The sequence below is a fragment of the Molothrus ater genome, chromosome 8 (genome assembly GCF_012460135.2).
Source record: "Molothrus ater isolate BHLD 08-10-18 breed brown headed cowbird chromosome 8, BPBGC_Mater_1.1, whole genome shotgun sequence".
Classification (NCBI taxonomy): Eukaryota; Metazoa; Chordata; class Aves; order Passeriformes; family Icteridae; genus Molothrus; species Molothrus ater.
Window position 1 is genome coordinate 7,377,246 of NC_050485.2, and position 27,306 is coordinate 7,404,551.

At 43.8% G+C, this 27,306-nt stretch overlaps 1 protein-coding gene across 8 annotated transcripts; it reads left to right on the forward strand.

The window, feature by feature from the left end:
* Positions 1 to 3,045: 3,045 nt before the first annotated feature.
* On the forward strand, positions 3,046 to 25,334 carry SLC16A9 (solute carrier family 16 member 9). Of its 8 annotated transcripts, none has more exons than XM_036386031.2 (7): positions 3,046 to 3,105; positions 9,965 to 10,020; positions 11,463 to 11,689; positions 19,567 to 19,710; positions 20,551 to 20,646; positions 22,162 to 23,070; positions 23,388 to 25,334. In XM_036386031.2, the coding sequence occupies exons 3-7, from the start codon at positions 11,494 to 11,496 to the stop codon at positions 23,564 to 23,566; spliced, it is 1,524 nt and encodes a 507-aa protein (XP_036241924.1). In that variant the 5' UTR covers positions 3,046 to 3,105; positions 9,965 to 10,020; positions 11,463 to 11,493; the 3' UTR covers positions 23,567 to 25,334. The 8 variants fall into 8 exon arrangements, with proteins under 8 accessions (XP_036241924.1, XP_036241922.1, XP_036241926.1 ...); XM_036386029.2 differs by lacking the exon at positions 3,046 to 3,105 and adding an exon at positions 5,142 to 5,254; XM_036386033.2 differs by lacking the exon at positions 3,046 to 3,105 and adding an exon at positions 5,674 to 5,692.
* The last annotated feature ends 1,972 nt before the right edge of the window (positions 25,335 to 27,306 follow it).

Sequence of the window (27,306 nt, forward strand, 5' to 3'; positions counted from 1 at the left end):
CTGGAGCAGCAGCAGCGTGTGATGTTGGTAACAGCCCCCTCCTTGTCATGTGCCAACAGGGAGAGCCTGCAGATAATTCTGTGTAAAACAAACGAGTCATTATTTTCCTCTAGGATGTTCTTTAATGCCTTTCAGCCACCTCACCATGCCCTCTGCCACAGCTCTGATTGCTGCAGCCTTCACTGGAGTTTGGGACATTTGGGATTTGCCTTGTTCCTGATCACAATGCTTTTCAGCAGTGCTAAGGACCAGTTCTCTATTTTCTGTCCGTCCACTGCTGAAAATGAAAATATGTTTAACCATTTTGGATCATATTCTTCCATAGAAGTGGTTATTCTAGCCCATTAAAGCATGAAGCTAATACAAAATAGAACTCAGAAAGGAGATTTTATATTCCAGATTAAGAACAAAAATGCAGAGATAGCATAAACCAGTCTGCCTCCCCCTAGTTAAACAAGCCCTCTATGTGCCCTAAATACAATAGCTCAGAAAGGAGTGTGATGGGGGAAAAGGGTAAGTTACTGAGTTGTTTTCTGAAAAAGCAATTTATTTATGTACTGTGATTTCTTTAATATGCTGGTACTTTCACTGTCATCTGGTTCTCTAATGTAACCATACATGCTCATATATACAAGATTTGCTGCTGTAAGAGACAGCTCTGACTCTTGCCTTTCTCTGTAAGGAATCTTCTGATCTCTAAAGAAGACGGAACCTTTTCCTAAAACAGTGAGTGCTTTCTTGAACTCTCCCAGTATGATAATGCACCACCCTAAATGGGGATTAGCTTTACTGTGAGGGGCATGTAACAGGATCAGGAAAGGGAAGTTGGGGTTGAACAACATAAACTTTGTATCTCAGTAGAAATAGCATTTGTGGTTTGTACTGGCATTGATCTTTGTGAATTTATGGCAAACCTGAAGGTCATGAGGGACCTCTGCCATAATAAAAATATCCTGCTAGATATTTCCTGGAAGAAAATAGAACTGATAAATCCCTTTGCTTAGAGATACAGGGCTAATTTTATTTCCATTTTTACACTCTGAGCAGATGTGATTCATGCTGTCAGCACTTACTTGTCATTACATGGTGCACTTTTGTATTTCAGTTGAAGTGTATGTGATTTTTAAAATAGCTTTAAAACAATGTGATTTTCTCTAATGTTCTAAATATGGAAAACTTCATTATTTGCCAAATCCAAATAGTTCCTTTATCAGTTTAGGGAATGCAAATATATGCAACAGATTAAGAAGATTATGTTGCATAAATATTGTTGCAGTTCTCTAGTTTGTTACAATGAACTTTTACTAAGAAACTCTACCTCAGACATCTTCAAAAAACATTCCTTGCAGCTGCATTGGTTGGTTGTGTTGTGTAGCAAGAGCATTGAAGTGATAAGCAAGTTAAAATTGCTTTGATTAAATGGCTTTTCCCTAGTTTGGTAATACCCTCATGAGGACATACAGGTGATGTCCTCGTTACCTACATGGGTAGTGTAAGAACCTAAAAAGCCCTTCACCCTGTTCAGTCATGTAAAAGTAAAGAAACAAAAAAGAAATTATAGACTACAGTTTTTTAAGCTAGATGACTGCTGCTTTTCTTTTGTTACAAGCTTAGCAGGTTTGCATGTGAGGTTTATTTTGCACATATGCGGACTTGAAGACAACATGGGAAACTGATTTACAAAGCAGCATTTGAATCATAGGATGGTTGGGATTGGAAGGAACCTTGTAAAACATCTAGTTCCACCTCCCCTGCTATGGGCATGGACACCTTCCACCACTCCAGGTTTTTCAGGGCTCCATCTAGCCTGGCCTTGAATGCTTCCAAGGATGAGCATCCACAGCTTCCCAGAGCAACTTGTGCCAGGGCCTCACCACCCTCACAGTAAAGACGTTTTCCCTATTATCTATTATACACCTCCCCTCTTTCAGTTTTAAGTCATTCCCCCTTGTTTTGTCCCCACATGCTCCTGTACAAAGTTCCTGTCCATCTCTCTTGTGTGCAGCTGACCGGTTTGTCAGACATGGTTAGACTGGGGACACAGTTCATCTGACCACACACTTCAGGCCTTACCCATGTTAGGGGAGCTCTGCAGAGGATGGTGGTGTGGAAACCTTGGATTTAATGTTATCAGTGACAGCCAGCCTGTGGGAGGGACAATTCTGCCACTATATCTGCATCTTCCCGGACAAAGTAGGAAATATTCCGTCAGTGTAGCTGTGATGGCACCAGGGAGCTTTGTGGTACTTTATTGGCTTCTCCTAGGAAATCTCTGTTCTTTGCAGCTGTAACAGTCTTCTTCCCTTTCACACAGATCTGAGAGAAGGTCTAGTGACCCTGCTTGAAGTGGTCAAATAGCACTTGACAAACCTAATGCTTCTCACCTCTCACATGAAGGGTTAATTTATAACTTCGGAAGCGTTGTCTTCTGTGGCTGCTGGAGACAAATGAGTGTCCTTTAGACTCTGTGAGTGCATCAATATTTAATATGTCTGCTTAAATTAAACTCCAGTCAGACTACTGATTATTCTCCTCACCTTGTTCCCCCTTCAATCATTAATGGACATTTTCCACAAGCAAGTTAACAAAACAGCTACAATGGCCTTTGCACATGCTGGCCTTACCCTTTCACTGCACACTCTGTCCTCCTATGCTGATTGCGTAAGGACTGCAGAGATACAAAAGGATGCTCCCCAGCCTGGACCACAGTTTAAAGGAGAATAGTTGATCAAATATTTAGAATTGGGTTATGCTTTGAGATTTTCCTCCACTGCAGAATCTGGACCTTTGTTAAAATCAAACAAGCAAGCAAACAAACAAAAAAACCCCAACCAAAACCCCCCAAACCTGCTGCCTCTCTACCCCCGGGTGATAATCCTTTTGATCAGATTGAGGGTGTTCAGCACCAGCTACATTCCTTGCTGGGAAGGACCCCTTCCAAGATGGCTGTTTGAATACCCTCTAATTTTCCTCTCTGTACCTTCAGGAGCTGCTGCTAGTGCACTGGCTGTGAAGTAGAGAACATTCCTCGATCATCTGTTCACTGGTACAGCTGCGAGTGACCCAGAACAGCACATCCTGCAGCCATGGTGTACCAAAAATCAGGTAAAATTTAACTAGCTGCTGCTCTCATCCCTGGTCATGCTACACAAGTACCTTTATCCTTTGGATTCTTAGACCCCACAGGCTGAGGGGAAAAGTGGCTTATAGAAATTATTCTGTATTTTACTTCATTTTCTCTTTTTAATGAGGATTTAAGAATTCTGGTGATGTGTGGGATGGAAGTGTGGTTGTGAACAGTGCAGTTATAGCACTGTTACAATTCACTGGGCCTTGGAAGGCCATGTAGGAAGGGTTTCTGAAGGGAAGAAATGAGAAGATTAACCAGTGATGTGTAATCTAAGCCAAATGGCAGTTGCCAAAATACTGTAGGCCAAGTGAGCAGAAACTTAGAGTTGAACAGAGCTGCATTGCCTGTTATGAAACCAGGGACAAAGGAGACATGGAGGAGGGACTATTTCCTCTAACCTTGTTTTCTGTAGCTTGTTTTCCCAGTTCTGTTCCTTCCCAGCAAGGTTGGCCTCTCAAAATTATGGTATGCACTTGACTGGCATGTTCATATTAAGAATGGGTTTAATTAAAACAGGGGACTTGTCATCAGGAGGACATCCAGAGAAGTTAGAGTAAAGCAATTAGGGTCAATATGTATTCACTTAAAGTGCTTAGTTATTCTCAAGTGGGGCTTCTTGTTCAGGGCCAAAGCTGCCTGTGATCTGATCTTGGTGTGGTTTACATCTGACTGGGCTTGCTTCCTCTGCATAAGGATCCAGGGAGTGCCAATGTACTCCTGCCACTGATGTGCCTTAACTCTTTTTCATGTGCCTTAACTATTCTTGTACAGCTAAACCATTGTGAACTTGTGAGTACACTAATTTTTTTCAGATGCTCATGACCAATTTTGCTAGAATGAAGTATTTCATTTTACAAGATTGTTTTTTAAGCTTCTGTATCAAGCACAGATACTTCTGTATCTGTAATGGGAACTGGAGCTTTAGATGCACTTGTTTGCAAAAAGGTTTTGTATTGAAGTGTAGGAAACAGCATATCTTGGACAGTTAGTTCAGAATTGTTTTTTCCCAGCCATCTCTTGTGTGGCTATGGGAGGATTTCACTTACCCTTTCAATTTCAGCCTGTGTCCTGAAGCCCAAGAAGCAATCAAAGTAAACAGTGGCTGTTTACTGTCTGGGCAGCTGTCTTCAGTGATTTGTTTCAGCAGCTCCAATGCACATGTTCCCAAAATGCTGTGCTTCCCAAAGAAATCTGTGCAAGCACAAGCTAGCCTAGCTTTTCCTAATATCTGTAGCAATTACCTGGGGTTGGAATTTAAGCCTACTCACCTCTTTTACGTGTCTAATGCATATATGCAGAACAGTTCATTCCTTTTGCTTCACAGTAACCTCTTACAGTTCTTGAAGCTCTATGATGTTTCCCCCGTTCCTTCTCTCTAGGTTAAATGCCATTTATTTCCGTTCTCGTCCCTGGAACAGTTTTCTAGAGCTCTTGGAGTTCCTGTTCTCCTTTCTTCCCCCGCCCCCCCCCCCCCTTCAGCTGGCTGCCCTTTTCGACATGAGATACACAGCACAACCCAACACCAGCTGGGATGTCTTAGAAGTGAGGCTTGAGTTTATGTCATTCTTCTCTCAGTCCTTCCAGTAGCAAGCATTAATTTTGTTATTTACCTGAATACTGTGAGGTGTGGATCGAGACACTTTCAGAGACATTTGAAGTTCACAAGCCTTTGTAAATATTGCATGAAGGAGTAAGTCTGGATTGCGGGTCTGAAAAGGAGAATGATGGCACACCTGTAGGAACTGCAGAGGCTGTGAACATCTGAGGTTGCATCAGAATTTCAGGTCTAGGAATATTTCAGCTCTCAAAATTTCACTCAGCTCTGGGAATGTTTATATTTCCACCTGCAGTGTGTGGGTTACGTGAGCTCTAATTGGGTAGAGGTAGCAGCAGAGCTGTCACCCTGAACACGCCCGAGGTAGGGGCTGGTACTTGCTGGGTGTTCAGTCAGCTTCTGCGGCAGCCTTTGCAGTCTGGAGGGTGAACATCGCAGGTGGCTGAACTTGCGCGACTTGACGACTGCCCTGCCGCCTGTGTGACAGCGCTGGACGTGCCATGCACACGGATCCGGGCCGGGGCTCTGATGAGCCGGCCCCAGAAGGCAGTGGGTGCGCTGACACACGAGTGAGTTGTCTCTCCTCTGAGCTGGCAGGCTGGGATAGCAGTGCCGCATGTGCGCTGCCTGCATCGCTGTCTGCAGCGCAAGTTTGCGGCTTTTTGGCACGGCTGGCGGCGGGAGCCAGCGCCCATGCCCGCCCTGCGGCCGCTCCGCCGCCCTGGGGACCCGCGCGGGTGCCCGGGGGAGCCCGGCCTGCGGCTGCCTCGGGGCAAGGAGCGGGGGATGGCGCTGGGGGTCACCGTGCCCCGGGGCGCTGACAGTGGGGGGCTGCGCTGGGGACGGGCACCCGGCAGGACAGGGCGGTGAGCGCCGCTCCCCCGCCGCTCTCGGGGCTCGGGGGCGGCTCCCGCTCGGCTCCGCTGGGGACGACCCTCGGCCAGGGACGCGTGTCCGCCTGTGCCCGGCGGGAGCGGGGCAGGGCAAGGCAGCGTTCGGCGGCGGAGGTGAGTCCGAGCCGAGCGGCCCCGCCTGCCCGGAGGGGCGGGGGGTCGGGGCGGTCCCCCCGCGCCGGGGCTGCGGGCGGAGGCGGTGGCGGCCCCCGGCAGCTCCTCCCCCGCCCGAGTTACAACCGGTTCGTGCCGGCCGCGGCCCGCCCGCAGCGCCGCGATGCGGGGCTGCCCCGGCTCCCCGGGGGCGGCTCCGGGCCCCCGCCCCACGGGCCGCCGGCCCGCAGGTAACGGGGCCGGGACCCGCGCTTCGGGCGGGGGGCGCGGGGAGCGGGGCGGGGGCCGCGGGGGCAGCCGGACGGAGCCCCCTCAGGGGCCGCTGCCCCCGCTTCGGCCCGGCCCGGCCCGGCCCCGCTCTGCGGCGGGAGCTGCCCCGGGGCTGGGGCGGCAGGGCCAGGCCGGGGGCCCGGGGCGGCTCTGCGCGGTCTCCCGGGAGCGGCTTCGGGAAAAGGAGCAGGAGCGGATCGTGCTTCCCACCCGGGGCTAGCTCATCCCGTGCGGTGCCCATCGACGACCACCCCTCGGTGTGGCTGTGGTGCCTCCTGGTGTGCCCTGTTGGTGTCTGGTGGGCACTGGGCGGTGTGCGACATCAGCACCTGCCGCGGGCACATGGCAGCGGGTGTCCGTCGCCATCGGTGTGTGCCCATTGCGGGAGCCCACCGACCCCGTGTGTGCTCATTGCGGGCTCCCCGTGTCACCTCGGCGGCTGCCCCGGAGCGGGGCACTGTGGCTCGGCCGTGTGTGCCATCGGCACGGCCAGGGCGACCTTCAGTCACCTCCTGGAGCGCTCCAGTCACTGCGCGGGTGAGCGCTTCCCGTCGGGACCGGCCTGCAGCTGGAAGGCGTCAATGTGTAACGCGGGGCTGTGGGCTGGTCCCCGAGGGCGTGGGGAGAGGCGAGGCGAACGAGGGGCTATAAGAGGCCGTCCATCCCCACGGAGACCCTGGCCGAGGGGCGCGCACGGACTGAGGGAGCAGATGCTGAAGGGAAGCCTCGCAGGTTGTGATGCGTAAGGCGGCGCACAACATCGTGCTCTCGTTTTGCAGAGGAGATCTCTGGTAAATCATGTTGGCTGGTGGTTTCTAGCAGCGCCGGCTCGCATCTGCCTGCATGGATGCGTGCTAGTGACCGACAGGCTCTAAAGTTGTGCTTTCGGGGGGTTTCCATCCGCTCTGGAGCAGTGAGGCTCTGGGAACAGGTAGGACTGGTTCTGCTGAGCTGACAGATTGTACAAAGCTGACTGGTTTATGTGCTGACCCACTGATGCTTCTTAATGTAAACTAATTTTGCACAATAGAAAAACATTATTTTGTTGTTGGTAAGTTTTGTTCTGGTGTTATGTTTTGTTTTAAATTTCACACTTCCGTCATCCGTGAGAAATAGGAGGAAACATTGATATTGACAACTCTCTTATTTAACTGACAGAAAGGCAAGTAGAGAAATGTGACAGGCAGACCTGAATATTGAGATGTAGAAGGCAAATAGATATATGTGTTCAGTGTCACACAGGCAGCTACTGTACTTAGAACACCAGTTAAAGTCAGATGTTGTGGAAACAGAGATGCATCTTCCAGTGAATTTAATACAATGCTTGTGCTGTAGAGTCAGTACACGTGCAGCTGTTGGAAATGATGAGCATGTTAAAAGCACCTATAATGCACCAGTCATGCTCTAGGTGTTACTTGCAAGCTAAGGGTAGCAGAAGTTTCGGATGATAATTGCAAGAACTTGCCTGAAAAATAAACAGAAATTTACAAGAAGTCTGATTCAGCTAAAATGAGGGATGCTACTTTTCTGGCTGGTACCGTCTTGATTTGTAGCAGTGCCTTGCAAAACTTGAGGAGCCCAGTGTTAATCACAGAGTGTGTCTGCTGACATCAGCTCTCTCTGCAGCCATGTGCTGCTCGCAGAAAGCAACACGCTTCCCCGGGCTCTGGCTGCACAAAGAACAAACTGGAAACAATCACATTGCTACTGTCTTTCTCAAGATTCCCTTTGCCACAGATTAATACAAGTTGCTGTGCTGAGGGCTAATGTTTCAGTGGTGCTCATGTTCTTTTTTTGTGCTCATCTGTCATCTTTAAGCCAAATTCTAAGATTTATAGGAAGGGAGTTCACTGTTGTGATAATGGTGCTCAGAGCAAAGCAAATAGTTGCAGCCAGACACTTCTCTCTTTCCACATTGAAACTGTTGTTCAGTTTGTTCTCTAGAGTTTCTTTTTGTTGTGGTTGGTAAAGGCTTTCATCGAGCAGCTCTCTTCCTCTGATTCTTATTCGCAGTGAGTACAACTCACTGAAAAGCTTTTTCTCACCAAATTTCAAGTTACTATTCAATTCTTTATGCTTCGTGTCTCTTTTTCAGTATTTTTAATTTAATTTGGTTTCCTGGAGCCTGAAACAGTATCCCTAGGCTGAGTGAACAGAACGGTTTGTGAAACTGCTCCCACCTGAATGCTGAATCTTAAACAGTTGTTTATCTGTTACCAGGATCACACAAGTCTTCCTGGTTGGTTCTGAGAAGAAACCCCACAACTATTGACTCCCCTCACTCCCTTCTGTGTGGGCTTCTGCTTCTTCGTTTTTGGTGCCCACATTTGTCTTTACAGTTTGTGTCCTCCTTCTGCACAGACAGAAAATAGTGAAAGGCACTTTGGATCCCTCCCAAGTCGATGCACAGATTTGGTGTCCATACAAATGAAGGTTTAATTCTCACTGTCAGTTCTTTTCTCTGCTACCAAGCTATTACAGTACAACTTACCCCTTTTGGAGAAGCATTAAATAATGTGCCAATAGAAAGTTGATATCTATGGTCCCAGCAGTGGCTTGGTTGTGCAGGACATCTTTGATTATCATAGCAGAGGGCTCTGGGGAACAGGCTCTTCATGCAGCTCTGGCAGCTCCCTGCTCTCTGTGGCCTTGAGCCTTCAGGGGAGTTAGAAAATGCCTCAGTTTAGGTATCAGGCACACAGCAGGGCGAGATGAAGGAATAACCTACAAAAACAGGAGGAGAACGGAAGGGAAAGCCAGGTCATTCAAAACTGACCCTGGGATTTTATAGACCTGTTATACCCCAAGGATGATTTCTAGGGAGGAAATGATGGTGATTTTTACTTTTTGCCTGACAGTTGTGGACTGTAAATGGCTTGGAACATTGAGAGAATAGAGATGGTTGGTACCTAAAGTTTTGTTATTTTGTTAAAAGATGCAAAAGAGATCTGTGATGCAAAATAGGAGTTGTCAGCATGTAGGAGGTCAGCACTTATACTGCTGTAAATTTGGTAGAGTTGGTTAAATTCAATTATACTCTGCATCATTGCAACAGGTGACAAACTAATCCAGAGGTTTTTAGTCTTTCTATTAGAGGAGACTACGTGACCTAAGTCTACAAAACCTTTTTTCCTCTCCTGCCCAGTCCTTGCTTCCTTCCCATGAAATGTTTAGAATAGCAGAACTGAACTCAAGAGTTGTCTTTGTGCTAAATTTTAGGGCACCAATATAATGGAAATCAATGTAACAGCTAAAATGTGTTTGTTTTCTAAAGTTTATTTTTAAACAAATATGAGTTGGGGCTATTCACTGTCTACCTCCATTATTGTAAAGTTTTTCTGAAAACTTCCTTGCTTTGTCTCATTGTCTGCTTTTAAAGCTGTTACTTATTTCCACTATTTTTTCCTCTAGGCAGGGACAAAACAAGCCAAGTGAAAATTACTTAATTCATGGACAGATGCATAGGTCAGCTCTTGGGGACTGCATTCAAATAACTCAAATATTTCATGCAGAAATACAGGGATTCCTTTTAGTGTAAAGGGTATTGTTATAGGAAAGTGCCTGTAACTTCTGGCTATCCCAGCTGCCACCCTTGCATCTCACAGGATCAAGGGACACTCACCAGGCATTGGAGTGAGTCAGAGCTTACATTTATAAGGTGAAACAAGTAACTTTGTAACATTTGTAACTGGGAATGTTGTATCTTCAAGGACAGTCAGTATATTAAAATTGTAAATCACTCCCAAAGGACCCAGGATGTCAAAATGTATTTTACATTAGTGGGCGATGGTTTTGTTATTTGAGGGCTCAAGGCTGCTGTCAGAGGTTAATTAATTGCAGGAGATCAGTACTTCTCCACTGAGATAACTTGTTTGCTTCTGAAGTTCCTCCAGGAAGATTTTAAAAAGAAGAAATTTCATGTGAAGCCACCATTTTTTCAGAGTTGTGTTAACTGTTGCAGTGATATGTTGGCTGAAAACTTGCTTTGTTGTTTTTCCGCAGGTGGTTGTCACATGAAGGCACATTTATAGGAAGCTGACAGATTTTTGCCATCATCTGTGAGTATCTACCCTCAAAGTAACATTTAAGTGCATTGTAAACTAGAACTGGCCTTTTTCATGTCTCAAGACAATTCCTCAAAATTTTATACTATAGTGTTTTTGTTAAGTTTTCCATGCAAATTCTTAAAAATTGCCCAAGAAAAGGGTGTGAGGATCTCAAATGGGAATTCTGTTATTGTCTGCTTGTTTTCCCCTTTGCTTTCATACAGCAGTAATTTTTTTACCATTTCCTCTGGGTTCCTAAGTCAAAAAGGCAGTGCAATGGATTTATTTTTCTGCTCTGCCTCTTGGGAGTCTCCCAGAGCAGAGCTGTTACTGCAGCAGTCTTAATGCTTAAGCTGCAGTGTGGAGATGGTCCTTGAGAATATTTCATAAAGGAAACAGGGTAAGATCTTTCCTCTTTCTGTCTTCCAGGGTGAAGGAAATGAAACTGTTGAGAATCACATATCTGATTAGTGGCAGAGCCAGGAGCAGAGCATGTGTTTTGTGTTCATCACTTGGGCAGATTGCTCCCTGTAGAGAGGGAGGGCAGACTGGCTGTGTGCACAGGGAGATTCCAGAGCAATGTAGCCTGGAAAACCTCTAAATATTCCAGATGTTAGAAGTATTGATCCCCACATTCACATGCTAGTCTTAAGAAGATGTGAGGGTGGTGGGTTATTTAAAGCCATAGATACACAGGTGATGGGTTGTGCCATGCCCAGGAGCAAGGTGGTGCTTCTGGGGTCCAGACAGTGATTGCCAGTTTGGGGAAGGCTGATGTGTACAGAGGGCTGACACTCTAACAGGTTATAGCAGATTTTTGTGTGCATGTTTGCTGCTGTCATGCCTTGGCATATGAGCCACACCTGTACACAGTCTTAGAGCTCACTTCACTAATATATTCAAAGTGATTTTTGGATGCAGCTCTCTACACATCGCTTTGTTGACAGAGCAGAGTACTTAACTGGTACTACTGCCAAAATGTCAGTCTTCCTCTTGATCTGCCCCTCTGAGAGTGCACTATCTAGTGGCAAACACCTTGGTAAATGGAAAGATACTGTGCTGAGAGTGGAACTGAGTATAGATTTTCTGCTCCTTTTTTAATATTCATGACTTTAACAGCAGGTGACCATGGGGCTCTTTTGCTGAACCGTGGCAGATGTTATTGCCTGAAGTTTTCACAGGGCTTATTTAGCACTCAGCAAATGAAATGCTTCTCTGTCATGCAGTGCTGGTGTATGTACAACTCGTGATGCTTTAGGTGCTGCTGTTCTGCTATCCAGCAGAGGTGCAGTGTGGCAGCTCCAGCTCCCACTGCCTGTGTGCTGCAGCTGTTCCTGCAGGATGGCTGAAGCCAGCCCCTGGCTGAATGTGCCATCTCTGCACAGCTCCCCTGTGCTCACAGCCCTGGTCAGGCACGTTTCTGACCCTGCTCTCTCTGGGTTTTGTCTGCACAGGTGCTGCCCTGCCTCTGACCCAGCTGCCAGGATGGCGTTTCGGAAGCCCCCAGACGGAGGCTGGGGCTGGGTGATCGTTGTGGTTTCCTTCTTCACCCAGTTCCTGTGCTATGGGTCACCGCTGGCGGTGGGAGTCCTGTACCTGGAGTGGCTGGATGCCTTTGGAGAAGGGAAAGGCAAGACTGCTTGGGTTGGATCACTAGCCAATGGAATTGGATTGCTTGCCAGTAAGTGCAGAAGCAGTATCTGTCTTAAATTGAAATGTTTCCAGTTGATGCTTTCGTCTCTTGGAATTGTATCAAAGATAGCTGCAAATGAGGGTGCTGCCTTTTTGTTTTAGGTTTATATTACATTTATAGTTTCCTTTATAGTTACATTTATGCATAAACCAGAGGAATATAGTGATACAAAGAGCAAGAAAAATATGCCCTTTAGAAAATTCAAAATTATTGTATTTGAATAAACTAGAAAAAGCCACACTCTGAGAAGCTGAACAGTAATTTTCTTGATGCATTTTTTTTAATGAGACTTTAAGACTAACATTTACATTATTGTCTTAAAATCAGAACAAGCTGTTAGTCCAAAATTGTTCAAGTGCTTTATGAAAAAAAGTCAATAAACGAGTTGCTAATTTTTCAGCTCTAGCTGTAAACCTACCGGTGAGGGTGAGTGAGGGCTTCTTTGCATTCTTTATTTGAGAAAAAGCTTCCTTTGAAGGCTGGAAAGTTATGGGTAACAGTAGCACTAAATAAAGCAACTTTCCCGGAAGCTTTTCTGTAGTAAAGCATTGTCACTTGGAGAGTAACAACAGAATTTTAGGGAAATAAGACCCCACCTTGAAAATTCCTAGGTTGTTGTTTTAAGATCAGGCATGGGTATTTAAGGGGTCATATCACTAACTTCTGTTTTTCAAAGATTTACCATGGGAACTATTATCTATTTGCTGGATCTGGAAAAAATTTCTTGTCAGCAGGGGAGCTGCTACAGGCAAAAGCAATAATGTGGTTTAATGGACAAAATGCAGCTCAAGATTGAGGAAAATCTCCACAAAAGAAAGTTGATGTTCCAATAGCAATACAGACCTGAATAAAGAACACTGCTTTGTATGGCCCTGGAACTGATCAAATACTGGTGTCACACCTGTGTTAGGGTTTTTTACCATCAGGCAGAAGAGAAATGGACAAAGGCAAGTGGATCACTAAGCACAAAAATACTCTGTCAGTCTGAGGGTGTTATTGGATACAGGACTGTAGATTGCTCTTCCATCATCCTTTTTTAATTTTCCTGTATTATGGCTATTAACTCCTGCTATTCATCAAGACCTAAATATACTTGAGTGAAAGAGTGAAGTGGGGGAAAATAATGATAAACAAGGTAATTACTGAAGGAAAAACTAGGCAGAAGGAAATTCAAGAGAACACCCTTTTAGGAGACCAGAAGTCTCTGGCTCTGTTAAGAGCCTCAGTCCCCTCTCCCTTATGTCAACATCGTGCTTATTTCCAGATGTTAGTGCCCTCTGACTTGCTGCTGTGAGCAATTCTCAGCAGTGTGCTTTGTAGCTGGCTGGCTTTTGGCTGGGGTAGAGTTTATTTTCTTCTCAGTGGCTGTGTTTTGGATATGTGCTGAATATAGGGTTGATAATGTAGAGATGTTTTTCTTATTGGTGAGCAGGGCTAACAGAGCCAAGGTGTTTCCTGCTGTTCCTGCTGCCAGGCTGGTGAGGAGACTGGGTGTGCACAGGAGGTCAGGAGGAGAAACACCCAGGACAGGTGACCCCAGCTGACCACAGGGATGTTCCATGCCATGTGACATCATGCTCAGAATATAAACTGGGGGGAGAAGGAGGAAAGGGGGGGATCTTCTGAGAGATGGCATTTGTCTTCCCGAGTCACCATCACATGTGATGGGGCCCTGCTGTCCTGGAGATGGCTGAACTTGCCCTGCCATGGGAAGCAGTGAAGGAATTCCTTGGTTTGCTTTGCCTGCATGCAAAGTGTGCTTTGTTTTCCCTATTAAACTGCCTTTATGTCAGCCCAGGAGTTTTCCAGCATTTGCTCTTCTGTGTCTCCCCATTCCTGCTGGTGGGGGGAGTGAGTTCGTGGCTGCGTGGGCCTGGTTGTGGCTGAGGTTAAACCATGACAGCAGCTATAATAATGATGAATAATACAAATCAATGATGAATAATACAAATCAAAGCTGCTCTTGTGACTGATTTTGGTATGGAATGATTAAATGAAGGTTTGACAAGTTAGGAGAAGTGCTGTCTGTCCATGTGATTTTATTCTTTCAGTTTGGCATTCAGAAGCTTAATAATCATTCCTACCTCTTATGCCTTCAAAAGAAAGTACAGGGAGGGTCCTTTAATTACATTGATGTTATCAGAGTTGACTGAAAACAAAAGTCTATGTTCCCAGCTTTACCTAAAATGAAAGTTCCCACCGTTTGTCAAGCTGGGATCTGACCCTAATGATAAATCTGCTAAATTTCCTCCTTAAAAGTATGCAATTTTATGATACAAGTTGTTTAGTTTTAGTTTTCAGCTGATGAATAATGTTATCTTTAAGTGGTATATTTTGAAGTGCCCCTTGATTAGTGTGATGGATGTCTAGAGAATGTCATCAAATTACTTCTAAATTTTCTTTAAAGCCTGTAACTTGATACAGTCTTTTTGCCAAGACTCCCACACTTTTAATTGAGACTCTACTGGAGAACCATTAAGACTCTTCTGTGGGCTTTCTTCAACTTAACATCACCTTTCTGAAGCTGTAGATGCCAGACTGGAAAAGGAATGACAATTATGGTAGATTAGCAGCCACAGACAGGAAATAAATCAGAGTCCATTTTCTTAGGAAGACTTTTCTCATTAATAGCACTGGCAATCACATTCACCAGCTTCTGTAACAGAGAAAGTTGGGACCAGTGACTCTGCTGTATTAGTACTGTAATTTTACCAAACCAAATAATATATATATAACATCTTGCACAGAAAAAAGTTCTCTGTCTTCTCCCCTTCCTTCTGCTCGTGTAATCTGAAATTTCTTTTTAAGCAGCTGATGCTGGTGAGCACTTTCATGTTTGCTGCATTGGTATCCTTACTAAAATGTTTACTTCTGACTTATGTGAGAGCTAAACTTAGACTGGAGACATAGAAACCCAGAACAGCACCTTGTTTATTTGGATCCATTTCCTGGGCACCTGGTGTTCGATTTCTGTCCTTTTGCTCGCAGCACAGACGGTGCTGCTGAGGCCAGTATCCAGCCTGAGCTGAAATGTTCACCTCCAGTCAGCTGGAGAAGGGAATGGGGCAGGGATCCTGTGAGCTCCTCCTCACAGGATGGCTTGGGTTGTGACTTTCTGTGATGAAACCTTTCAGAGCAGTGCAAGAAATGTGCCTAGAAGAGTGACAGACAAGCATCAGGGTTGTTGTGGAAGGCAGAGGTGAGAGCTGCCCTGCAGAATTAGGTGTTATGACATTGGTCAGGCTATGGTAGATGGGACACATGGCTCCAGGGCTTGTTTGACAGGAAGAAATTTACAAAGCTTAGTAGGTTTCCCTTACTAAAACAGGCCAGAGGAGGATATTTATATATACTCTTGAACATCATGTGCTTCTTCTGCACCAAATGTTCTTAATTTTGCATCCATTTGGAGCCTGAAATTAAATTTAATCCATGTTCCACTTGTTAAAAGCAAAACAAAGACCTTGGCGCCTGTAATTGGCACCACAGCTGTTTATAGTAAGAGTTGACTTCACAGTCCTTGGCATAGGAGGAGCGATGTCTCCATTGCCACTTCCCTTCATTAATGGAGGGAGAGCAAGGGCAGGATTCTCTCTTGAAAGGCACGCCTTGATAATTTGATGGGATGTTTCTGCTGATCTGAGGCAGTGCTAGATGTGTAAAAAGCTTAATTTTGTTTTTTCAAGCAACAGTTTTACTATGCTATAACTGCTTTTGCATCTACATATTTTTGAACACAAACCTCACACAGCCATGGCCCCCACTGTAAAGTATGGATGCTGTAAATAGCTTGTGCACAGGAGAGAAGGGTGTCCCCAAGATTCCTCTGAAGAGAAGCCCAGTTCATATAACAACTTTTTTTAGAGGGGAACTGTCTTTCCAATCAGTTGGGAGTGGGTTGCTGCCCAGTGTGAAAAGCCTTTTTTCTGATCTATATTCATATCCAAAGTACAGGCATTTGGAGAATGTTGTGTTTATTATAACCAGCTTTTAGAAATGCGTTTAATAAACAAAACATATTCTTGTACTCTGTCCAGTGGATTTTACATGCAGTCCATGACCATTTTTTCTACTCTACAGTTTCAACAAGCTCGGACAGATGCCCACGTAGGGTGGGTCAGATTAATGCAGATGATAAGAGAAAGAACTCAGTTGTCCAATATAGTTTGTTTAGCAAAAGATTTTGTGTATGAGGTGAAGGAAGGAGGATCCTTGAGATTAGTAAGTGGAGTGGAGGGAGGGAGGGAATGTTGTTTTGCAGGGTTTTTTTACTTTATGTGAAAATATTGAGGAAGTGTTAGTTCTGGATGTCCATAAAAAAAAACAACTTTGTGCTTGTCAGGAGGACAGCACATTTCTCTAGGTTTAAGTTCCTGAGTGCAGCAGTTGCCCTTGTTTTCGTGTCTCAGGAAGGGCTCACAGACATGTCCCCATCTCATTGAGGGTAAAGTATTTCATTCAAAATAATTTTAATAAAAATACCAATGTACAAATGATCCCTTCTAGGCATTCTTCCTCTTTGGTCCCTCTGTATGAAGATCTCCTGTGAAAACCAATCTTCATTCTGCTTCCCATTTTGTCTGGGGATCTTGTTGACTGCTCCCCTGATAATTGTGTTGCTGACTGCGAGCTGTGACAGGTTGTGTGCAGAAGAGCATTGTCTGTTCCTGTGCTGAGTCTTTCTTCCTAGAGTTAGCTGTCATTCCAGTAAACTGTGCTGCTATCTCTTTTTGATTGAGTTTGTTCTAGTTTTAAGATCCATCATTTGGAAAGGAAAAAGCCCTAGGGATTTTATTTGTAAAAGAGGTAAATATTTATCAATGTCATAAAAGATTATACTAGTTCCAGTGCTAACCCCTGGAGCTGCTGGCAAACTGAAGAAAATGCTGGCTTAAAAGCTATTTCTCATGCTTACTATTGAGGATTGCCACTGGGAATTTTTTATGTTGTTCGTATTATGGTGAGAGTCAGCTAATGAAAACCCTTATGCTGCCTGAAGATCTGTTTCCTATGTGGCTGTATGCAGACTCCTGCAGTCTTCAGAATGGCCATTTTGAGCAAAATCCACAAGACAGGTCTCAGTCCTACTCTGTGAAAAAGTGGGAAAATTCTAGTAAAAATCCAACTCTGTGAAAGTTGGATTTTTACTAGAATTTACTGCCTTGAGCCCATTTTTCTTCAAATATTTGTAAAGAATGACAAGTTTGTGTACAGTCAACTCCTGTGCAAATACCATGGTGATAACTGAAGGTGCTGTGCCTGGTGGAAAAAAAAATGCCAGTGCTATGGGAAACAGAGAAGGGGAAGCAGTGCAAGGAGGCAGAAAAGGACAAAGATGCTGCCTATCCAGGGGATTTTCTTTTGTGACTCATTTTCTAGCAGTGTGATGAGTGTGAAAGTCGTGCCTAGTGTGAATGGGAAGATGGAGCTGCTTTTCAGCTCAACTCAGAGACCTAAAATAATTATTTTAATGTTTACACTGGCGCTCCTTCTTATAAACAGGGCCGTTGCTGAGTTGCCAGATGTCTTGCTGTGTGAGATGGCAGATTAATACTGAGCTCTCTGGAGCAGGTTCTTCACTTTAGTGCAGGTTGTTTTCCATGTCAGAGTGAAAAGATCTCTTTGTACTCTTTGTTCTCCTTTGGGATTAGATTTTGCAAGTGGAGAGGCTGGAAGAGCATCTCCTTGGGCCTTGTCAGGGATGCTTTTGTTCATGTTCCAGTGGAGATGTCTTGTCAGGTTATGAAGGCACATCCTTCAGCTCTGTGTCTCTCTTGTTCTGGCTCGGGGTCAGAGGGTCCAGTTTCACCTGGGATGCTCTGGTAGGGGTCAGTGACGTCTGTACCAGCACCACCACCCCAGACTGGACAGACACCTTCTGAGAATAGCTGTGTCCAAATATAGAGAGCAAGTGAAGGGAAATGCGGTTTGTTTTAGCAAGGTAGTAGGTCAGAAATAAAGAATAGAAAGAGTGCAAATTCCTCTGCTTAATTGTATTACATTAACACTGCCTTATGTTCTTTTAGTGTAGAAGAATTCTTTATACAATAGAGAGTCAATCCTTTGTTCATTTTTAAATCCTGTGGTTTTAGGAAACATAACAATCTTAATTTGCCAGTTCTAGTAATTAATTCTAAGAATCAGCAATGTTCTTAGCCTTTGTTCTCAGCATGTTACCCTGCCCAGGTTATGCTGGCCAGCTTTCATTCCCACAGTGTGCTGACTCTTGAGAAGCAGTAAGTGCTTAGATCTTCCTTTTTCATTGCTTCCAAAATCCAATTAAACCTTTCTTTCCTGGAATATTTTCTTGATTCCTCTGTAACTCTGACTCTTTGCCTGGATAAGCACCAGCTCAGACTCACCCCCCTTTATGTTCCCTGGGCAGATAGCTCTAATGTAGGGCAAAAGTTCTGGCCTGCCTTGTCTCTGAGGATCATTTCACCTGCTGACGAGTCTCTGCTCCTGCCTGCCTGAACTGCTTGTCCCATGGCTGGCAACCACAGGAAAACCTTGCCTGCATTCCCAGCTGCTCTCTCCTGTCTACAAACCTAGGCAAGCACCATCCCCAGGCTCCAAGTGTTTACCTCATATCACCTTTCTGGGCTCACCTCCCATCTGCTGGGAATCTGTTACGTGACTCAGGGAGCACTAACCTTGACAAATGGCAGACTCCAAAATTACTGCTTGTGCAGATTGAATCGACCATGGCGTCTATGTGCATCGCTTTACATGAGATGCAGATGTTGTAAGGTGGTTTTTTTTTGTTTGTGTTAAATAATGGCATTCAGCTCTGCATCTAACTTCTAATCTCAAAGTTGCTGAGTTTAGAAATGAGGCTAACATCTGAGTTTATGTGTGAAGGTTTGGGACTGCAGGGTTTCAGATAAGTTGTCTTTGCAAGCCAAGTCTCTTGCTGGTTGATTATTTATGCAGGGCACCAAGCTTGCACGCTACTTAAGACTAAAAGGTGTATTCCAGGTCACACAACTGAGAATAAGTGCTTGTTCTACAATTTCTGTGAGGAGAGAACTGGCTGAATAGAGGCAGGGTGTGAATTCTGCCTCACTTGGTTCTTGTTTTGAAGAGTTAAGAGAGCTAAGAACTGAGAAATATTGGGGAGTGAACTTGAATGTTGTTGCGGCTGCTCCCAGTAAGTGACTTTTATTTTTTGTAGTTTTACAGGAGAGCAGAGATAGGTAGTAAAGTGTTCTTTGGTAGGGACACCTGACCAGTGGGTATTTAATTCCCTCAAAAATCAGGGTAGAGAGGTGTTTGTCTTTGCCTGGTATGCCAGCAGAGGTTCCCTCTGTGTAAGCACCAGGTGGCATTCTTGCTGTGACCACGATCCCCAGTGACTGCTTTTCCATTCCAGTTTTGTACATCACATACCAAGATGGATACAGATACTGTGTTTCTGAAACACAGTTTTTGTGCTCTGGCAAAAAATACCTGCTTGCTTAAGGCCTGGCTGATGGTCTGCCTTGGTTTTGTGTTTCAAGATGGAAGATTCTTTTCAGAACCTTTGTACACCTTAGTTCTGTGATGACAGTGTTACAGTCCAGTATGTTTTGGATCTCCCTATGTGTAAGGAATGTTTCCCTTGCTCTTTCCCTCCCAGCCCAAGGACCCTTTCATGGCCTTGATGTTCAGTTTCTCCTTGAGAAAAATTTTGCAAGCCTGACCATGAATATTTTTATAACTGCTTTAGAGAACCCTGTGAAAATGAGTACTCTGAATTGTTATCTAATATAATTATACGTGTAAATAGTTACCATAAGAAACGTTTCCAAAGATTGATATATTTTTAGAAGTTCTTCCTGGTGCTGATGTTTACTTGGAATGTTTTTCCTGTTTTTTCCCTCTAGGTCCTGTCTGCAGTATATGTGTATCATCTTTTGGAGCAAGACCTGTAGCTATCTTCAGTGGCTTTATGGTGGCTGGGGGCCTCATGATGAGCAGTTTTGCACCAAACATATACTTCCTATATGTTTCATATGGGATAGTTGTTGGTAAGAAACACCTTCTCTTCATTTTGAGACTTACTCTTCATTATTTTGAGTGTTGCTTTATGAATAGGAAATGGGAAACTGAATCTCAGGGGCAGTGGTAGTCTGGGACTTGATTTATCAAGGAATACTTGATTTTTGGGCAGGGAGGGATGTTGCACGGGCAGGCTGTTACCATGTAGTAAAAGATAAAAATGATGTAAATGTTCATGAGCGTTTGAAAACAGTTTATCCTCTGTTGACACAATTTGTAGAGATGGAGAAGCTGAGGTTTTACCTAAGGCCTGGAATCGAGCAAGTCTTCTGCTGGCATGAAATGCCAATCTTAAGGGAATAATATCTCTTCTGGAATTCTGTCATATACTCATTCTAATTTGATAAATTAGGGATCATTATGGAGCAATGCTGTTCTGCCTAGAACTGGATTGAACATAAAATGCTGTGCTGGAGGCATGAAAGTGCTGCTCTCCTGGCAGGTGGTGACCTGCCCTCTGTGCTGCCGCGGGTGGCTGATCAAATTAACTGTGTCAGGCACTTGGGCACCCCTGTGGCCAGCAGGGCACTGTGCCACGGGCAGGCAGCTCTGCCCAGTGGGCCAGCCCTGGGCTCAGAGCCCTGTGGCCATTCCACAGAGCACGGAGCTCGGCTGGGAGCTCCTCAAAGCCAGCCTGCTCCACCCTGCTCAGCAGCAGGGACAGGGAGGGAAGGGAGGTGAGACAGTGCTGAGCAGCGTTAAAGGTACCTCAGTACCCAGGGCACACCACGGCATCACCTGGGGGATAACAAAGGGGCATTCATTCCTAGAGGGTGTAGCATGTTTTATATCTAACTCTTTTTATGCAGGTCTTGGATGTGGCCTTTTGTACACTGCAACAGTTACCATCACGTGCCAGTACTTTGACAAACGCAGAGGCCTTGCACTTGGTCTGATTTCAACAGGTAGGACTTTTGTCATTCTCTCCAGCTTCTCAACTCTGATACAGCCACCCTTATCCTGGAAATAAAAAACCAGAAGATTATGTTTTTCTCAGTAACTTAAGAAAGTTACTACTTTCTTAAATCAAAATACCAGTAGCAATGAAGGGAAAAACTGAGGCTTCAGATAAAATAGTAACTAGACCTGCAGGTTTATGTTATGGGCATCAATATAGATGAGGAAAAGATAGTCACTGAAAACAGACTCATATAGCTTGGGCTGTGTGCCATGGATAATGAGGAGAAGCATTCCACAGTGTCCTCTTTTTCCTCTTTGTTCTAACCCAGGAGCAGAGGTGAGAAAGAGGTTGGAGATGCAGGATATAAATGCTGCATCACTTTTTAATGGCCTGAGTAGGAATGGTTACAGATGGCCCTTGTGCCATGCCTTGCTTTCTGTGTGCCATGGAGTGCCTGCTCTGACCTATTTTCTTGAGTAGCTGTCAGTGAGGAGACACAGGATCAGTGTAGTCAGTGGTGTGAGATACTAATACCTCATTCACACAAGCTGAGTGAAGAGGAGCTTTGCAGAAATGTTCCTTGGGATCATTTTCAGTGGCTTTGTTTTGGATTCCAGGTAGGTTGCCTTAAAGCCTGATCTTATTGTGCCCTGGTTAATTTTAATATCTGGAAGGCAAAACAAGCAAGGATTTTGTAATTGATTTTCCTCTGTTTAGCACCAGACAGTCTTCAGCAAATAATTTTAAAGTTTGTCATATAAATTGACTTGAAAACCAATGTTCTGTGTTTGTGAGAGGACACCCACTAGTTAAAATGGATATGTGCTCACTTCAAACAAGAACCTTTTCTTTAAATTACTGGGATTGCATTAAATTCTTGTCCTCCTAGTAATTTCTCACTCTTCAATGTTTTCTTCTGAATGGCCACATTTCTCAAATGCATGTGTAGTCCTGTAGAGCTTCATGAAATGCCTTTGGGGTAAACTCCCACCAGGCAAACCCTGCTCCTTAAACACCAGGCAGTCAAGGGCTGCTTCTAGGAGGGGTCTTGGTGAACTCCTGGTCCATTTCTGCCTGGGAGGAGGAAGGTGGCAGCAAAGAGAAGAAAGGGGATAATGTTGGCGTGGGAAATTCTAACTGCGCTAACTCAAAATGGTACCTGAAGGGATACTTGTATATGAGAGCAGGGCAGAAGGGTGGCTTAAGAGTTCTTTGATATTTTTAATCAGATATAGTATTGATCCTGCTTGTTTATGAAGCGTCTGCTAGTGTTATTTGTCACAAAGTGTTCAGATATTTTGGGACTTTTTTTTTTTTTGTTGTGTGGCTACTCAACAAAGAAACTGTAACTTCAGGAGGGATGGTGATTCACTGGTTCATTAAACTTGGGAGAGAGGAGCACAAATGAATTACCATTCCTGTGGCACTGTATTAATAGCTGCTGAATTGTGGAATTTTGTTAGAGTTGAAGAATGGTCTTGGTTCTTCAGTTTAAACCAAACTTATTTTTCTTTTACAGGCTCAAGTGTTGGACTCTTTATATATGCAGCACTGCAAAGAGAGCTTATTGAGCTGTATGGACTGGATGGGTGTCTGCTAATAGTTGGTGCCCTGTCTCTAAATATATTAGCATGTGGCAGCCTAATGAGACCTTTGGAATCATCCAGTTCTCCTCCACCAGAGAAAATGTTTGTAGACAAAGTCCCAGATCAATATTTTGTTTACCATGAAAAGGAAAAGACTGTTGAAGAAAACATTAGCATCCTTGAAAAGGGCTATATTGATGAAAAATCTGTGAACAATGTGCCTGATTGCAAACAGGATAGCATTTTGAATAAGAACACATTGAGCTCAATAAATGTAAATGAGAAAGACACTTACAAAAAGAAAGTTGTAGAACAGACAAACTTCTGCAAGCAACTCGCCAAGAGGAAGTGGCAGCTCTATTTGACCTACTGGAAGGAGACCATGGTTCTTTTCAAGAACAAAGTATTTTCAGCTCTCTTTGTTGCCATCTTGCTCTTTGATATTGGTGGATTTCCTCCTTCTCTGCTCATGGAAGATGTAGCAAGAAGTGCAAACATTAGTGAAGATGACTATTACATGCCCCTTATTTCCATTATTGGCATTATGACGACTGTTGGCAAACTTATTTTAGGAATACTGGCAGATTTTAAGTGGGTTAACACTTTATATCTCTATGTAACTACCTTATTAATGACAGGAGTGGCCTTGTTTGCAATTCCATTTGCCAAAAGTTACCTTACATTAGCGATGCTTTCTGGGATTTTGGGTTTTCTGACTGGGAACTGGTCCATTTTTCCATATGTAACAACAAAGACTGTGGGGATTGAGAAACTGACTCATGCCTATGGGATATTGATGTTCTTTGCTGGACTTGGGAACAGCCTCGGACCACCAATTGTAGGTAAGGGCAAGGAGTAGACATAAACCGAACATGAGCTTGTCACAACCAGACAGAATGCTTTTTGCATGTCTAATACTAATGGAAAGATAAAATTGAAATCTGTAACAAAAAATAAAAGTTGTTTGGCCGATTATGTTTGTAATTTGTCTTTGAGGGAAAACACATTCCATGTCTAAGAGGTCAGACAGCATTTTAGGTTCGGCCTATTTAAATTAAATTTTATTTTGTTGTTTGGGTGTTTTTTAATTGTTGTTTCTCTATGTTACCAGTGCTGTGTTACATTTCACTGATGAGCTTCTCTCTTATCCCACCCCCAGGCTGGTTTTACGACTGGACGCAGGAGTACAACACTGCTTTCTACTTCAGTGGCTTTTGTGTCCTGCTGGGGGGATTTCTCCTGCTGTTGGCGGCACTACCCTGCTGGAATGCCTGCACCAATCAGAGCTCCAAGCTGCCTCCAAATACTTACTCCTACAAAGTTGCATCTAACACTTAGGTGACAACTGGAAAACACTTTGCGCCTTTTTATATTATATAGCAAAGTATTTTAGTAATTTTCCACTTATTTATGAAGCCCACAAATCCTCTTTCCACTAGAAAAATTCCATTGTTGCTTGTTGTTCAGTTTCTTTTTCTTCTTCTATTTCTTTTTTTTAATGTTATTTTTAAAAACAGTCTTATTTTGTGTACTATGCACCGTGTTTTCAGCCTTTGTCTACTGTAATTTCCTTTCACCCTGTAAAGGGGGTGTTCTGCTCTATTATCAGCTGTACTTTTTTTTAAGGGGGGTTGGTATGAGGGGTGAACACTTTGAAGCAAAAATGAAGGCCTGTTCTTTATAGGAGAAGGCTGGCATTTCTGCCTCCTTCCATAGGTCTCCAAGTTGCACAATTAGGCTTTACAAAACAAGAATTTGCCTTATTAAAATGTAATACTGTGGCAAGGTGCTTTTAACTTCATGCTTAGATTAACTTTTTTGTCTTTTTCACGTTTCTCCAATTTATGATTAAGTGCCAATTGTGGGAGGGAGAAGAGGGGAAACAATCAACCTTGTGTTGCATAACTGAAGTGAACATTATGATGAAAGTAAAGATTCTTATTACCACTGCGACTAAGAACCATGTTTATAAATACTGCACATTTTGTGAAGCCTGTTTATAAAACTGTTGAACCAAAACCTTTTAAAACCAAGGAATAAATGTGATTGTTGAAACCGTGAAAGGAAATGCTGACTTGGTTATGCAAGTTCATAATCTTTTTATCAAGGTTGGAGAGATGCTCACTGAAGCCCACAGGTGAGTGTTTCTAAGCAGGGCACCCAAATTCTGGTGGTCCTGGGAGCCTCTCTTGTTGCACAACCACAGTTCAGTGGGTTGAAGCTGCTGCAGAAAGCTTAATAGGGCTTGTAGGGCTGTTAACAAGGTAGACCTGACTAAAAAGGGGAAAGTGTGACAGTAATATGTTATCTTTCCTTCTTTGGAATGGATATAGCAAGGAGAAAAGGCAGTAGCAGAGAGCAAGAAAAAGCATGGGGGAGGGCTAGCAGAAGAGGTTCAGAGAAAGCTGATGGGGAAAGAATTGCAACACTTGAACACCAAACAAGTCAGTGAGAGAGAGCCCTTGGAACCTCTTGTCTCTGTAGCTACAGGCCAGCCCTCCGTGCATGTTGGGTTTGGCTGGGGGAATGCTGTGTGATGATGAAGCCTTTCCTGAGCCAGGCAGGTGCTCCAGCAGAGGCAGGGTGACTCTGCTGCCTCTGCCCTGCCCCATGTGCCCTGTGCAATGGCTTTTGCTTACAGAGCTGCTCTCGTGCCAAGGCTGTGTCTGCACAGCAGTGACAAATCTCTCCATGGGTGGCACGTCCTGTGCGCTCTGGCTTCTCACTGCAGGTTTGACGTTTTGTGGGGCGTGTTGCAAGGCTCTGGTGGAAGCTCTGAGCCCTGAGTTACAGCCTGCAAATGTCCCAGTAGTTCTCAGCAGTGCTGTGGGCTTCAAGTGTGTGATGTGATTCTGGCTCATTAATAATTCTCAAGGTAAAAGCCAGGCATGTAAGGAGCAATGTGTGTTGTTGAAGTGCTGTGTACAGAGTTATAGTGTCTGCACACCTCATTAGGCAAGAGGGATGCAACATCTGAGTGGGGCAGACCTACGTGCAGAAATGTTCCCTCCTCTGGTCCAAGGCAGGAAAATCCAGCTTGGCTTCAAACAGTTTTTGCTGACTTTCTGGGATTCACTTATGTTCGTTTGTATTAAAACATGACAAAGATGCTGTTAGTTTGTCTCTTTTTTTTTTTCCCTTCCATTTGTCAGCTGTGTGTAACTACTGTGTGGGTTTTCTTCCTGATTTGCTTTTTCAGTGCATGTAGAAAGAATATTGAGTATTCTGGATAGCCATAAATGCAACTCCAGTCCTAAATTGGAGTCCTGGGTATCTGATTTGGATTTGCACCCATTTTATGTGCTCTTATGGCAGCTGTAGTTGTATTTCACTACATTTATATAAAAGTAATACCATGTTTTACACATCTTAAAGAAACTGTGGAGATATCCTGGGTATGATCAGGGCATGTATGCCTTCAGATTCTTCTTTTAAAAGCTCACTTCCTGCCAACAATACATTCTGAGTTCTTTAAATATGAAACTGATGTTGAATTAGTGGTTAGTCTGAAAAAATGCAGCTGGAATTAATGCAAATGATTAGGTGGTACGTAGCACACTCTTGCAATGGAAATGGAGTCTATTATTAGGCAGCCTGATATGTGTGGAAATATGACTAGTGATCTGTAACAGTTTCCTGATGTAACCCTACCCAGCAGTGAGGAAAGAGCCCTGACTGTTAAAGAATTTTATTTGCCACTGCAAGCAATATGTGCTAGGACTCCTTGCCCCAGCCAGCTGAGCACTGTGATTTTATTTATCTTGTCTTTAACTGGTAAACAAGACCCAAGATTTTAATGTTTTGATTTTCCTGTTCTAGTTTTGCAGGGCTCTTTTCCAAGAGGATATTTTCAGAGATGCTGGAACTTACATTTTATCTGAGAGCCTTTCCTTCTGTCTTCATGCTTCATTCAAATCATGAACCCATAGGTTCAAATGTGTTTTAGAAGGTGGCAGGACAGGTACAATGTGATAATCTGTGCCTTATTTGCTTGAAAAGTAGGTCATCAGCATTGACAGAGTGGTAGGGGTAGGTAGAGGTGGTAGAGGTCGGTAAACAGTTCTGCCATGCAGAATTCTGGATTGTCTTGAGTTGTATAGTCCCTGACAAACAGATCTGGAACAGATGGAACCAGATGCTTAAGTAATTACTCTTTATTGTACAAGATAAAGTTATTGTTTATTGCATAAATTATTCACTTACTGTGGAGTCAGTCATGAATAGAACGTTTATCTACTTCTTTGCAGATCCAATGAAAGTTTATCATAGTTGCTGAAACACAAGACAAATGAAACTGTGAAATATTATTAAAGTGTACTCTGTGCCTTGCTGAATTGATGGGCTTTATCATTAGCTGCAGAAAGAGATTACATTCCTTTGGTGGCTGTTAATTTGTCTACATCATGCTGATCCTGTATTCCTGCATCCAGCACTGACATTGAACAATGTGCTGAGTGAGGGCTATAAAAATTGATGGAGATGTTTGCATAGCATTAAACTGACATGGAGGTATTTTTTATTGGAGAGATATTTCGCTTGAGGTCATTCAGGAGGGCCTTTCACATATACATATGGTGAGTATGTTTGGCTGAGCATGCTACCAGCCAGATTAAAAATGGCAAAATTAGAAATTATGCAGAAATCCAGTTCAAGAGGACAGAGAAAGTAGAAAAAGTTGGTTTCCTATGAAACAGAATTTCTCAAACTCAGAGGACTCATTTCAGTGATGTTTTGCTGTAGACTCAATTAAGTTGAAGAGCGAAGGTAAAGACTTGTCAGTCTTCATACAAGAAACAGTCTTTAGAGATATGTCAATATGCTCTCTGATTACCACAATCCTTTTTTTCTTTTTTTGGATGAAGATATTTGTTCTTTTAAACGTTGGCTTTTAAGCAATCAAAACACTTCACAGGTGATACAAACATGCTCAACTTGAACTGTTCTGTATCATGCAATGATTTTGTTGCAGGAACTGAACCAGGGAATGATTTTAGTTGAAAGGGACCTTTAAAGATCCTCTAGTTTAAGCTCTCTGCCATGACATAGTGATTTCAAGTTTCTCAAAGCAGCTACTGTTC